This window comes from Rhinatrema bivittatum, chromosome 3, assembly GCF_901001135.1.
Source record: "Rhinatrema bivittatum chromosome 3, aRhiBiv1.1, whole genome shotgun sequence".
Taxonomy (NCBI): Eukaryota; Metazoa; Chordata; class Amphibia; order Gymnophiona; family Rhinatrematidae; genus Rhinatrema; species Rhinatrema bivittatum.
In genome coordinates this window covers 425,683,183-425,699,034 of record NC_042617.1, presented here as the reverse complement: position 1 = coordinate 425,699,034, position 15,852 = coordinate 425,683,183, and the positions used below count along the sequence as shown (strand labels likewise).

At 43.1% G+C, this 15,852-nt stretch overlaps 1 protein-coding gene across 2 annotated transcripts in view; it reads left to right on the top strand.

The window, feature by feature from the left end:
* The window catches only part of MYOM2 (myomesin 2), a 261,629-nt gene that overhangs the window by 116,494 nt on the left and 129,283 nt on the right, over positions 1 to 15,852 (top strand). For both annotated transcript variants that reach the window (XM_029595753.1, XM_029595751.1), the window contains 4 exons: positions 736 to 789; positions 3,611 to 3,738; positions 9,331 to 9,514; positions 10,248 to 10,422. In XM_029595753.1, coding sequence (XP_029451613.1) covers positions 736 to 789; positions 3,611 to 3,738; positions 9,331 to 9,514; positions 10,248 to 10,422 — 541 coding nt within the window. The remainder of the gene's footprint in view (positions 1 to 735; positions 790 to 3,610; positions 3,739 to 9,330; positions 9,515 to 10,247; positions 10,423 to 15,852) is intronic.

The following is a 15,852-nucleotide window of genomic DNA, read 5'->3' as shown; positions in this document are numbered from 1 at the left end:
TCCACAAAGCATCTTCTCTTCACTTTTCTAGGGAGAGAAAAATCTGAAGGCTACACCTCAGCATGGAAAAGAAGTTGTTAACTGTTGGCAGACCTGGCTCTTTCTAGTACAGTGATATTCAATCCCTGCCCTTGAGAGCCACAAACAGGTCAGTCTTTCAGGATATCCCTAATGAATATGCATGAGAGTGCACATGCATATTCATTAGGGGTATCCTGAAAACTATTTGCGGCCCTCAAGGGCTGGGAGTGAATCCCACTGCTCCAGTAGTTTTAATTGTAAAAATTAATTATTTATATTAATATTTTACTCATATTGAAATTGTTACATATGATAATCAGATACTACATTCAGAAGGATCTATTTATGAAACAAAATTAATATTTGATTTGTTAAACACCTATATTGGTGCTTAATTTGTGTTAGCATGCCATTAATGCTGGAACATTTTTTTTTAATCGTAACCCAGATGTTTTCCTATTACTTCAGATTTTTGCATTCAAATTTAAATGAACTGATTAATATACAAAGTTATAGTGATAAGCTCATTTGAATGTAGCACACATTTCATTTCTGCAAAATTCAATTTAATGTCACCATTAATGCAAAACTTTCTCGACGCCTCTAGAGGTAACACATTTTAGTCGATAAGCCACAATATATGATACAAATGTTCTTATGTGGTACACATAGTTTGTAATATTAAAATACATAAATATGTTTTTATATCCATAGCCATTCATACGGATCAAGGAAAACCAATTGCTCTTTCTCAGGATGACTTGAAAGGTTTGTTCTTCTTAATGTGTAGCTTGTATGCACTGTACTCTGTGCTAGCTGCTTGTAGTTTCTTCAAAATGTTATAAACAGGATGGAGTCAGACTAGAGGGTGGCTACTAAAATGGTCATTTGTATTCGTTCTAAAGCAAATGGAAATAGACTTAAAGATCTAAACATGTATATCCTAGAGGAAAAGCGAAATAGGGGAGATATAAAGAAATTCAAATATCTCAAAGATTTCCATACACAGGAGGTGAACCTTTTTCAATGGAAAGGAGGTTCTAGAATGAGGGGTCATGAGATGAGGTGCAGAAAGGGTGCAAACTTAGGAATAATCTTAGGAAATATTTCTTTACAGAGAGGGTGGTGGATGTGTGAAACAGCCTCCCAGTGGAAGTGGTGGAGAGAAAAACAGTATCTGAATTTGAGAAAGCATGGGATAAATAAAGGAGATTTCTAAGGAAATAATTAGAATTATAATGCGAAATTAATTGGACAGATGGGCAAACTGGACGGGCAATACGGTTTTTTTTCTATCATCATGTTTCTATGTTTCTATAAAATATATATACGCTGCTAATTGATGGGGAAAATGACTTTAATGGAATCAGCCTTGCCAAAAGCTCAGGTTGAAGCAGATTGATGGAAGCGATCACATTATTGACACTGGGGGCAATTTTCAAAAATCCACCGAGCAGCAAAAATAAACTGTTCCACCTTTAGGTGAATTTTCAGCCAAACTTTAAATGGCTAGGTTTTTGGCTGATAATTTTATCCTAAAACTAGCCATTTAAAATGTGTCCTGCTAAATTTAGGCCTGCTATGTGTGCAACCGGGATTGCCCAGGTAAACTTTGTAGGTAAGCATGGAAAATCTGTATTAATCAGCTAAGTCATAAACCTGCCCATGGAGGTCCCCTTATTGACTTTCTAAATTTGCCTCCCTTGGGAATTTTGGAGGGAGCACTGAGCTTGTCAGCAGGGAAAATATTTTAAAAGCAAACTTGTTAACTCTTAAAGCTCTGACATACGGAAGGTATAACTATCTGATTTCCAATTTTTTGTTTGTAAGAATATCGGATGTGCTATCTCCATCTATATTCTATAATTAGATTTTATTGGATGTCACCTAAGATTTATATTTTATCCCCCTGAAGAAGCTTTGTATAGCGAAACATGTTGGGATACATTACTGTTTTTATATTGTATAAATGCATTGGTAGGTAGATTGTGATTGTGTGTTTTGGATGTGAATATATGGTATGGATGGATCCTGTTTTAAAATAAGGGTGGTCTTGATTGATATTTTATGATGTGTTTTAAGTATAGTATTTACATATTATTTTTGGTTGAATAATAATTTTTGGGACTGATATATTGCTTATAGCATTGTTTGTATCATTTGGTACACTTTCATAGTACACTTTTCATAGCCCTCATGCATTATGCATCTCATTAGTTTATTAAATTAGTAGTAAATCCAGTGATTTATACCCCTGCTAAAAATGTATATAAGACTTTGAGCAAAGAGTAAAGGTGGTGGAGCCACTTAGTAAAAGTAATCAGAATGCAATCAAATTTGACATAATCACTGGAGGGAGAATAAATAAAACTATTACATTAGTATTTAACGTTAAAAAGGAAAACTATTGTAAAATGAGGTAATTAGTTAAAACAACACTAAAAGAAGCATTTATAGGGTTTAAAAAATATGCATCAGGCATGGAGACATTTTTTAATAAAGCATATTGTCATTTTGAGACAGCTTACATAGGCTAAAATCTAAGGGGCGGATTTTAAAAGCCCTGCTCGCGTAAATCCGGGAGGATTTACGTGAGCAGGGCCTTGCGCGCCGGTGCGCCTATGTTCCATAGGCCTACTGGCGCGCTCAGAGCCCCAGGACTCGCGTAAGTCCCGGGGTTTTTCGAGGGGGGCGTGTCGGGGGCGTGTCGGATCGGCGCGGTGTTTTGGGGGCGGGACGCAGCATTTCGGGGGCGGGCCCGGGGGCGTGGTTTCGGCCCGGGGCGGTCCGGGGGCGTGGCCGCGCCCTCCGGAACTGCCCCCAGGTCGCGTCTCGGCGCGCTAGCGGCCCGCTGGCGCGCGGGGATTTACTTCTCCCTCCGGGAGGCGTAAATCCCCCGACAAAGGTAGGGGGGGGGGCTAGATAGAGCCGGGGGGTGGGTTAGATAGAGGAAGGGAGGGGAAGGTGAGGGGAGGGCGAAAGCGAGTTCCCTCCGAGGCCGCTCCGATTTCGGAGCGGCCTTGGAGGGAACGGCGGCAGGCTGCGCGGCTCGGCGCACGCCGGCTACACGACATCGGCAGCCTTGCGCGTGCCGATCCTGGATTTTAGCTGATACGCGCGGCTACGCGCGTATCTACTAAAATCAAGCGTACTTTTGTTGGCGCCTGGTGCGCCAACAAAAGTACGCGAAGGCGCACTTTCTTAAAATCTACCCCTATATGTGCTGTACATGTAGCACACTTCTAGATGGAATTTTTTCTTTTCACATTTAATTTAGCTTGTTGAATTAATCTTTCTGTTTCTATATACTAATTAGGATTAATAGTAATATTCATGGAATCAAGTAATTTAAAGATAAGTAAGGAAATTCATGAAGCTATGACTTTACAGGTCAAAACACATTTCAGCTTGCTAGATGAGTTTCCAAAAATAGAGGTGAAACAACCAGCATACTGTTACATCAAATTTATGGTCCATAAAAACCAAGCAATCTGTTGTAGGGAGTTCAGAAAGATGAGTTGCACCATAGATTTGTTGACCTGGGGGTTAATTTGACTTTTAACATTCACCAACTTTATTACTCCTCCAGGTGATTTTAAGATTCCGGGAGCTCCTACCAATGTACATGCTTCAGAAACCAGCAAAACATATGTTGTACTCAGCTGGGATCCACCTGTTCCTTGTGGCAGGGAGCCATTAGCGTATTATGTTGAAAAGGTATGGATGTTCCTAGCCAAATTTACACAGCCTGGTGTAATTCATTTCAAAGAATATATATATTTTTTTGCTGTACTGAAGTGAAAAATGGAGAAATAATAGCATTTCTGCGTTTTATCATTATGAGAATTGTATAAATATTCACCCCAGAGAGGTAAATATATCCTGGTAGAAGTAAAGACAACTTTTGTGCAATTTATGTTCATCTGCACTTGCATAATGTAAGTAAAATATAAGTGTGAGAAACCTGCAATGGAAAAATTTATAATGAAGCCTTAAAGAAAAATAGGAGCAAGAGTGCAATGATTCATTCACCAGTTTTTAACTATTATAAAATGGCTTGCTGTAATCTCTGGCTGGAGTGAAAGGTATTCTTCTAATACACTTTTACATTGTGATGAGCTTTGTAAGGATAAAATGGTCAATTTTCAAAGGAATTAGGAGGCTAGATTGACTTTTTTGAAAACTGACCAGGGCCGAATATATAAATTTAGCGACCCTAAAAGCTAGCGCTAGGGATAGCTTTCCTAAATCTGAACTCAGAGACTGAAATCTCACATTCATTCTGCATGATCTGCAAATAAAATCCCCTGACTGCTCTCCCCACAAGATCTCTCTTCCATTCATTCTGCAGATAGTCTTCTGACAGTCCTCAATCTCCCTCCTGCTCAACAGATCAAGAAATTCCCTTGACAGCCCACATGATCCTCCATCCTCTTGAACAGCAAATAAACCCCCCTACTCACCTGAAAGCACCCCTGGACCCATCTCTGGAATTTGTACTTACAATATTGTAAGTTACTCTTTTCCATGGGCAGGATGATAATTGCCCTCCTGCTGGCACTGCTGTTTGGCATCTTCTACCAGTGCTTCGGCACATGTCAGAGGGCAATAGAGGTTGCTGTTGGGGGACACACACTTGAACTATGGAACTTGTTGCCGGAGGAAATGGTCTAGGCATTTAGTATAGCTGAGTTTTAAAAAGGGACTGGTCAAGTTCCTGAAAAAAAAGTCCATTCCCAATTATTAGCTAGGCAGACTTGGGGAAAGCCACCAGTCATCTCTGAAGATATGGATCTATTTTTTGGGATCTGCAGGTACTTCCTAGTGATCCATATTGGACATTGTTGAAGACAGGATGCTGGGCTCAGCGGAACTTTGATCTGACCCGGCATGGCACTTCTTATATTCTTATGACATTATTTATTGAAACACAACACAGATGCCAAAATCCCCTCAATAATAACAATATACATTTGTTGTCAACCATCTTTATAATTTTTCAAGTTGGAGAACAACATCATCAGAACTTAGTGCAGCAATTTTTAATCCACTGTCTCTCGCCACGCAATGGGCCGCAAACAGCATCAGCCATTTTTTTATCACTAATGTAATCACTTGACGTTGCTATGTACTTTTATTGAAATTATTTAGTTTAATAAAATTCATAGAACTCTTTTGGTATGAGGGAATTGGGTTGGTTAAATAACTAAATAAATGGGTGGTTAAAAAGTGAGATACAACGTCAAGTGATTACATTAAAGTGCTAAAAAACGGCTGATGCTGTTTGCGGCCCATTGTGTGGCGAGAGACAGTGGATTAAAAATTGATGCACTGATGACGTTGTTCTCCATGTTGAAAAATTATAAAGATGATTGATAACAAATGAATTGTTTCCTCTCTTTGGCTGTATATTATTTATTGAAAGACATATGTGAAGGAGGACTTTTGCTCAATTAATTCTTGGTTAGGCAGGTTGATCATTGAGCAGAAAACATTTTCAAAAAGCTGCTCAGCATTAAAGGAGGTAATTAAAATAATTTATGTGCATAACAATTGGCTTTATGCATGTAAATGGACTTTAAAAATTGCTACTATAAAAATTCACTCCATAGGTTTGAACTTTCGTAAGATTTTATATGCATAAATGGACTTTTGAAAATTGCTATCATATATGCTACTTTTGCAAGCATAACTGCATTGAAAATTCACTCCTGTGGCTGAAAATTACCCTAAAAATAACCAGCTAAAAATAGCTTGCTATCTCTGCCACTCAGCAGCTTTTTGAGAATTTATCCCAATCTGAATAATAATAAAAGTTTATTTGCCCTACACTTCCCTTCATAGTGGGAGGCTACTGAAGGGCTACTCAGGGAAAGATGCAGGTCTTCCTACAGCTCCTCAGGGTTGGGCCAGGTGGGGAAGGAGGCAGGACTATCCAAGACAACTTGGGCTAGGCATAAAGGGAGGGAGTTCTTCCCGATGATCCTTGAAGTAGGGAGAGAGGCAGGCCTTAGTGTGGATCCCTATGGTCAGGCTGAGCCAGCCAGCGAGGAACGTGCCTTCCTGCAGTATATCAAGAGATTTTAAAGTTCAAACTGTTGACAAGAAAAGAGATTTTGAGGCCATTTCATGAAGAGTTTTCTCCTATGTTGTGTATATAGGAAAAATGCTTAGTAAATAGAGCCCTTCTTTGATTAATAACCTCCTCCTCACGAGTTTAAACCTGATACTAAATTCTAGGGATGTGCAGAGCAAAATTTTATGTTCATATTTTTTATGTCCGAAAGGGGGTCCCACTTGCGGCCAATATGGACATAAAAAAAATCCAATGAGTTGGGTATATGTACATATGTGCAAAAAAAAAATTAAACCCCCTCACCCTCCTTAATCCCCCCCAGACTTACCACAACTCCCTGGTGATCGAGCGAGAGTGAGGACGTCATTTCTGCAATCCTTGGCGAGAAGCATGTGACGTCGGTGGCACGTCGAGTGACGCGGCGTCACGTGATTCCCGGCTCGTTCGCGCCGGACGGCTCGTTCGGCCCAAAAAGAACTTTTGGCCAGCTTGGGGGGGCCTCCTGACCCCCCCAAGCTGGCCAAAAGTTCTTTTTGGGCCGAACGAGCCGTCCGGCGCGAATGAGCCGGGAATCACGTGGCGCCGCGTCACTCAGACGCGACGTCACGTGATTCCCGGCAAGTTCGCGCCGGACGGCTCGTTCAGCCCAAAAAGAACTTTTGGCCAGCTTGGGGGGGCCTCCTGACCCCCTCAAGCTGGCCAAAAGTTCTTTTTGGGCCGAACGAGCCGTCCGGCGCGAACTTGCCGGGAATCACGTGACGTCGGCGTCACGTGATTCCCGGCTTGTTCGCGCCGAACGAGCCGTCCGGCGCGAACTTGCCGGGAATCACGTGACGTCGCGTCTGAGTGACGCGGCGCCACGTGATTCCTGGCTCGTTCGCGCCGGACGGCTCGTTCGGCCCAAAAAGAACTTTTGGCCAGCTTGGGGGGGTCAGGAGGCCCCCCCAAGCTGGCCAAAAGTTCTTTTTGGGCCGAACGAGCCGTCCGGCGCGAACGAGCCGGGAATCACGTGACGCCGGCGTCACTCGACGTGCCGCCGACGTCACATGCTTCTCGCCAAGGATTGCAGAAATGGCGTCCTCACTCCTCGCTCCATCACCAGGGAGTTGTGGTAAGTCGGGGGGGGGGGGGGATTAAGGAGGGTGAGGGGGTTTATATTTTTATTTTGGCTCAACAATCGCGATTTCCCACATATCGAACATATCTATGTTCGATATGTGGGAAATCCGATCGTTTATGTCGAATCAATTTTTTAAGTAAAAAAAAAATATGAGTTGCGTTTTACTAATGCGGTCAATCCGAATGCACACCCCTACTAAATTCAGCCAAGACTGAACTCCCCCTCATCTCCCCGGAAAACAGTAATACCCTACAAAGTGCACCATCTAACATCTTTGTCACCCAAGCAAGAGACCTAGGAGTATTAATCGACAACCGCCTGATTTTAAAAACATTCATCAACCACACAACCAAGGACTGCTTCTATAAACTGCAAGTACTAACAAGAATTAAACCACTCCTTCATTTTCAAGACTTCAGAACTGTCCTCCAAAATAGACTACTGCAACTCTATCTTGCTAGGTCACCCTTCCTCCTCCATCAAACCTCTTCAGATGCTCCAAAACATGGCAGCCAGAATCCTGACAAACACCAGGAGAAGAGACCACATCTCTCCCATCCTCAAAAATTTACACTGACTACCAATACATTACAGAATTCTTCACAAGTCCGTCACCATCATCCATAAAACCATCCATACCCAAGCCCATCTTAGCCTTCAAATCCCACTCAGACTACACACTTCATCCAGACCCATCAGCGAAGCCTACAGAGGATCCCTGCATGTTCCCCAAACCAAATCTACACACCATCTAGCATACAGAGAACGGGTCTTCTCTACAGCGGGACCATCTATATGGAATGCCATTCCCCCTGATCTCAGATAGGAACCATGGTTATTAACATTCAGAAAAAGGCTTAAGATTTGGTTATTTAAACAAGCCTTTCCCGAATCTAACTGACTCACTGTAACAACCATTTAGATACCTTTCAGCGCAATGTAAATAATTGCTCCTCTTACTTTTAAATTACTCTTGCTTTGTCTTCTTCTTCACCCAGTTCCAGCACCTCTGTTTTATTGTAATTTTTTTGCTTTTCCCCACTTGTTAAATGTTCAAGATTTTGCACCCCCTGTTACCTGTAAACCAGCATGATGTGATTGTATCATGAATGCTGGTATAGAAAAGCTCCAAATAATAATAATAAGAAGAAGAAAAAGAAAAGGGACTGTCTTTGAAATAAGTTTCCTTTATTAGAACTGAAAAATGTGGATTTTCTCAGACTTTTTTCTCCTCTAATCTGCCAGGCTTCATAACATATTCAATCCTGGATGTAACAGTACATATCGATGGTACCTTCGTGCTAGGCTAACTTGCACACTCTCGTTTTTATTTAAGTTGTTGATTGAAACTTTGTACTTCTATAATTTTCTTATAAATCCATTACAGATTTTTCCATTGTAGGTTTCATATAGGAGAGCATAAATTACATAGAAATTTTCTTTACTCTACCATCATTTATTTACCTTTTTGGAGTATTTTAAATCACAGTTATTGCATATGCAATAGCATGCTCATATATATCTATACCTATCTATTTATATCTATAGCTATATCTATCTATCTAGCTATAAAAAGTATAAATCATGTACATGATGCAAGCATTCTTCAGTAGAAGGGACATTTCAGAATAAGAGGCTATGGGATGAGATTAAAAGGCCATGGATGTGGCACTTTTTTTTTTTTCACTTAAAGCCTCCACCAAATCCCAGTTGACTGGGATTTGGTGGAGGCAAACCAGTTTTGGAATTCAAGAAAGCATGGGATAAGCACGGAAGATTCTTAGTAGTGGAGAAGCAACCAATAAAAGAAAAAACAAGAATTGGATTATTTCAACTTTTTTTGTTCTAGGAATGCAGTTTGTTTTACTAGATTGTCTTATGGAAAAATAGTTACCTGGCCTATTCATCCACTAATAGTTATTTAGATTTTATGTAATTTGTGTTGGTTGAAAATAATATACTAGAAATTGTGTGTGTTTTAAACTAAATTAATGATGAAAATTACAGAAATTCTTCAAATATTTAACAAGGCTATTTATCTGTTTTTGCCTTAAAATAAGTACTGTAGCCACAAAGTAGAGAAATGATTTTCACACATGTTTTATTTTCTTAGTCCTTGGTGGGTAGCGAAAGCTGGCAACGAGTCAACTCTCAAGTTCCAGTGAGATCTCCTCGCTATGCAGTATTTGATCTAGTCGATGGAAAGTCATACAATTTCCGAGTTCTTTCAGTTAACAAGTTTGGTACCAGTGAGCCCTCTGAAGTAACTGCAGATATTCAGGCAAGAGATTGCCTTGGTAAGCCATAAAATTCATTTTCAAAAAAAGGTAAACACAACTGAAAAGTGAAATAGCTTACAAACTGATTGTCCTGAACAGTGGAATTGTTTAAACATATAGGGGAGAATTTTAAAAGACACACACACTCGTGCAAAGCTCGGGACACGCATATGTCCCGGGGCTTTGTGAAAAGGGCGGGCCTAGGGGTGGGGCGGGGGCAGAACTGAGGCCTCCGGCACAGCGGCCGTGTCGGGGGATCGCGCGCTGGCACTCGGCCAGCGTGCGCAACCTACGCCTGCCCGGATGCAGGCGCAACTTACGAAATAAAGGTTAGGGGTGGGTTTAGGTAGGGCTGGGGGGCAGGTTAGGTAGGGGAAGGGAGGGGAATGTGGGGGGTGGGGCAGAAGGAAAGTTCCCTCCGAGGCTGCTCCGATGTTATAACATGCACTCGCATGTTATAGCATCGGGCGTACATTTGTGCGCACCAGGTAGCGTGCACAAATGTAACCTGCGCATGTAGGTTTTAAAATCCAACCCATATTATTTCAAAGAATCCAAATCCTCTGCCATAAGGCAGAACTATATCACTCACTAAGGGATATAATCACAAATGAACTGAATATAATAGATTAGGCTTTCCTAAATATGTCCCTAAATATTAAACCTTAATTCCATTAACTACAGTACAATATTCTTTTTATACTCATTGGTATAATTTATAAGCAGATTTTTAAATTTGTGTTTTAAACAGATGTTCCCTCTGCCCCATACCAAATAATGGCAACAAGAAATACAAAAACATCAGTTGTTGTGCAGTGGGACAAGCCTGTACAAGAGGAAAACCTGTTTGGTTACTACATTGAGTCATCTGTGGTCGGATCAAACCACTGGGAACCTAGTAATCATAAACCTATCAACTATAACAGGTAAACAACTTCCAGAAGGGTATCCATGTTAGACTGTAATAGCAAAATTGAAACTGAGGCTGGTGGTACCTTTTAGACCAACTTATTTACTAAGCAGATATTAGACAACAATGCCTGTTAAAAACCACATTATCACATATCGGCAATAGGGATTTGCAGAGGGACCACATATGTTACATTCGGTATTCATATTCGTCGGGGGGCAGATACTTTGCATTTGGCAAGAGGGGCCTCTGATCAGTTCATGCGTTCCATTCTTATTCGTTTCCTGGTTAAAATTTAATTAACTACAACCTCCCACCCTCCTGAACCCCCCCCCCCCAGATGGTTCCTGGTCCAGCGGGGGTCCAGGAGCCATCTACTGCACTCACGCCGTCGGCTGCCGGTATTCAAAATAGGTCTGATAGCCTTTGCCCTTACTATGTCACAGGGGCTACCGGTGCCATTGGTCGGCCCCTGTCACATGGTAGGAGCACAAGATGGCGCTGGCCGTCCATTGATCCTACCATGTGACAGGGGCCGACCAATGGCACCGGTAGCCCCTGTGACATAGTAAGGGCAAAGGCTATTGGTGCCATTTTGAATAGCGGCAGCCAACAGCGTGAGTGCAGTAGATGTCTCCTGGACCCCCGCTGGACCACCAGGGAGTTTTGGCAAGTCTTGGGGGGGTCAGGAGGGTGGGGGTTTTTGTTTAAATTTGCTCCTTTAGATGGCCGAATAATTCGGTGAAGATTCGTTGTATTCATGGGAATCGCGATACGTTTCGCTTCCCCACGAATACAACGAATATGGCCCTGTACGTTGCGGATTGCCAATATGTTGCAAACGAATGCACACCCCTAATCGGCAATGCTGTTGTGAGTGTAGCTGATATCACAAGAAGAAAAACAGCCCCAAAGCAAGAAAACTATTAATGAAATAATGTAACTATCTGCAAAGCAGCTCATTTATATTAACATTAAGTAACCTAGATAGTGATAAAAGCTCATGATCCATGTGAAAGCTTTATATGTTCCGACTGCATCCTGTTTTAGCTGAAGCCAATCTTAAGTCACTGGAATACTGCATTGCTTGTATGTTGGACTGCCTCAAAACAATATTATGCATTATGCAGTTGGTGCAAAATACTGCAGCTCGCATAATTTCTGGAACATCAGGTAAATAAAGGTGTTAAAAAAATAATAATTATCTGTCTTGGAGATGGCCGGATGGATGGCCTTGGGGAAACCACCAAAACTGGAGACCAAAGAGCAGTATGGGCCCTGCTGTGAGGCTGGGACTTGCGGGTGGCAGGAAGCCATGGAGTTCTGCAGCATATAACTTTTCTAACTTTCCCCTGGGTGACTATTGAGTTGGGGCTTGGTGCAGGAAAGGGGCACCTGTTGTAGGTAAGGGCTGGATTGGAAGTGAGGCCTGTTGGAGGCAGGACACAGGCATGTGGGATAAGGCAAGCCTACGTGGAGAGGGCCTGAGACAGGGCAGCATCATGCTGCCCATTGCTGAGGCTGCTTTTAAAGCACCATGGGAGCGTGGAAGAAGGCTCCTTCATGGAAGGATCAGCCTCCTGATGGTGCCGGCTAGAATGGAAGGACCGTGAGAGTAGGAGGAAGCTCCCTGCAGTGCAGTACAACAATGAGGGGGCAGGATCGAAGCAAGCTCTGTCACTGCTTCCTGTACAGATATGAGCCACGATGGTGAGTAAGGGAAATAAGGGCCAACTTGGTTCTAAATTATAGAGCTGGCCAAGGAGTCTGGGAGCCCTGGGGAAGCCCCCAGTGCTAGGAAACCATCATCAATGACATCACTGGCAACAGCGATCCCGCCCCAGAGAGGTTTTAAAGTATTAAAAAAAAAAAACCAATCAAATTAAGTTAAATAATGTAAAAAAAAAAAAAACCCCACAGGGTGTAGGTGGGGAGTCTTAAGGGATGTTGGAAATGCCCCTGCCATGTCAAAATGTATCTATTCTAAAAGTAAAATCACCCTATCAATGCCATGGCATTTTTTAGAGTAAAAATCCCCCAAACCACCCAAAACCCATAGACTTGAGGTTGGGGGAACCAGTGAGAAACTGAGGAACCTTAACCAATGTTCATTTTTATTATAAAAGCGACAGATTTTAAAAGGTAGGCATTAGTGCCAGCAGGCAACTTTTGAGCTGTGGTATTGAGCAGATGGGAAATGGTTAGCACTGAGCATGTGTTACATTGTCCCACAAGTATTTATTTATTACATGTATTTATTAATCGCCTTACTGTTAAAAATGCCCAAAGTGATGCACAGCAAAAATAAGGTACAATATATAAAAACAATTATTTAAAACATAATTTAAATAACACAACATTTAAGATCAGCCACCATCATTACACACCACCATACCAAAGCTCAATTAAAACCACAACTTGCCACAATACATACTCTTACCCTATACACAGTCCCTTTTAAAATTAATTAAAAGTTGTAAACATCATCAATGTTGACAAATATAATATTTACAGCAATCAATAATCATCAAGCTTACCTACACATATAAATAATATCCATTCACTCGCCTAATAAAATGACGAATGGCATCAAATGCCCCGATGCCCCAACAAAAAACAGGACCCAATTTGTTTCATGAATTGAGGCTTCTTTAAGGAGAAATCTTCTAATGTACACCTTGTGTTGCATTTGATGAATATATGCTATTGGACACCAGTGCAGTACAATATTGTTTTAATGTAAAACACTTAGCAATTTTTGATAATATAGAAACATAAAAATGATGGCAGAAAAGGACCACTGATCCACCCAGTCTGCCCAGCAAGCCTCCCATGGCAGCATCCACCATGCCATGCTGGCTACCCCCGTGCATCAGTCAGTGCTGCTTTACGTGCTTTGCTTATGGACTTGGCCATAGAAGCAGACCTTAATGTCTGTGCATCAGTACTCTAGAGCAGTGGTCCCCAGCCCTGTCCTGGGGGCCCACCAGCCAGTCAGGTTTTCAGGATATCCACAATGAATATGCATGAGAGAAAATTTGCATGCACTGCCTCCATAACATGCACATTTTCTCTCATGCATATTCATTGTGGGTATCCTGAAAACCCGACTGGCTGGTGGGCCCCCAGGACAGGGTTGGGGACCACTGCTCTAGACTGTAAAAAAGTTATGGCTCGTGTTGATTGTCTCTGAATCCAAATTCCTCTTTCCTTCCACCACCCACCTGCCTCCCTCAAAGCAGACAGCAATGTTGCAGTTGCATCAAAAACATCAAGGTTTATTGGTTAAGGGTAGTAGTAATCCATGCCTTCCATTAGGAGTAGTAACTGCTGCTTTGTGCTGGTTACCCTCATGTTTATTAGTTCCCCAGAGCTTAAAAGTCAGGGCCCACACTGGTTGCTGTCTAAATCCAATTCCCTTTTCCCCCTGCCTTTAAAGCAGAGAGCAATTTCGAAGTTGCATCAAAAGTATCAAAGCTTATTGGTTAAGGGTAGTAACCACCACACCAGCAAGTTACTCACATGCATGCTTTCTTTCTTTCATTTAGGATTTGACTGTAGAAGCAGTCCTGTGCTTTTTCCCTTATGTCTGTGTATCAGTATCCCAGACCATGGAAGTCATGGTCCTCAGTTGTCTGAATCCATTTCCTTTTTTCCCCATGCTGTCTAAGTGGGGAGCAATGTTGCAATTTCATTAAAAGCATCAAAGCAAATTGGTTAAGGGTAGTAATCTCTAGAGATGTGAATCGGTTCCGGAATCATTTCAGCTATCGTGTTCATAGAAACGCGGGAAATCTTCTTTTCCTGTGGTTCTGACTGCTTTTTTTTTCAGCTGTCCCGAGCCGAAACCCCCCCCTACCCCAACTCCTTAAATCTAATTATTTAGAATCCCCCAGCCTCCCGACCCCCCCCAAAACTTTCCTAAAGTACCTGGTGGTCCAGTGAGGGTCCCGGGAGCGATCTCTCGCTCTCGGGCCGTCGACTGCCAGTAAACAAAATGGCGCCGATGGCCTTTTGTCCTTACCATGTGACAGGGGCTATCGGTGCCATTGGCCGGCCCCTGTCACATGGTAGGAGCAATGGATGGCCAGCGCCATCTTAAAAAATGGTGACGGCCTGTGCGCTCACCAACTCTCCCGCGATTTTTACTGTATCGGCCCATTATTTAGCTGCTCAGTGGCATAATATAGACACCCAAAAGTGTATGTAACACCACCACGCTAACCCCAACCCACCTCCTGAAAACTCACCCCGAATCAAAGTGCCCCTATACAATGGTCCATATATAGAGTATATATATACTCTATGGGGCGGATTTTAAAACGAGCGTGAATAGCCTACTTTTGTTTGCGCTCCAGGCGCAAACAAAAGTACGCTGGATTTTAGTAGATACGCGCGGAGCCGCGCGTATCCGCTAAAATCCTGGATCGGCGCGCGCAAGGCTATCGATTTCGTATAGCCGGCGCGCGCCGAGCCGCGCAGCCTACCCCCGTTCCCTCCAAGGCCGCTCCGAAATCGGAGCGGCCTCGGAGGGAACTTTCCTTTGCCCTCCCCTCACCTTCCCCTCCCTTCCCCTACCTAACCCACCCTCCCGGCCCTGTCTAAACCCTCCCCTTACCTTTGTCGGGGGATTTACGCCTCCCTCTGGGAGGCGTAAATCCCCGCGCGTCAGCGGGCCTCCTGCGCGCCGGGACGCGACCTGGGGGCAGGTCCGGAGGGCGCGGCCACGCCCCCGGGCCGCCCCGGGCCGTAGCCATGCTCCCAGAACGCTCCCGACACGCCCCAAAAACGCCGCGCGGTTCGGGCCCGCCCCCGACACGCCCCCGACACGCCCCCTCCGAAAACCCCGGGACTTACGCGAGTCCCGGGGCTCTGCGCGCGCCGGTAGGCCTATGTAAAATAGGCTTCCCGGCGCGCAGGGCCCTGCTCGCGTAAATCCGCCCGGTTTTGGGCGGATTTACGCAAGCAGGGCTCTGAAAATCCGCCCCTATATATATACCCCAATGTTCACCAGACTCTTGCACCTAACAAGGAGCTGTAGTAAAGTGGCAGGCATAACATACATGCGTCAGCTGAGGAAAATTAGGAGTTTTGCTGGCCCTGCCTCTGGAACCCTCATGCCCTGCCCCTTTTCCACCTACATTTTCCCGCACAGCCCACTTATGTATGTATGTGGCCGTTTTTGCATGCAAGACTTTTAAAATCTACCTCTTAATTTTTATTAAATGACTGCACTGGCATCTAACACTCATTAAAATAGTGTTAATATGCATTAACAGTTGCACGCATGCTTGCATTACTCTTAATACAAAACGTGACCCTTAACATGCTGAATAATAAATTGAGCTTTGTCATATGCAAATGAATGCAAAACTGCACATTAATATTCAGTCGGGTTAGTGAAAATAACATTAAGCCATGACATTTATGCTAACTCATTAATGCT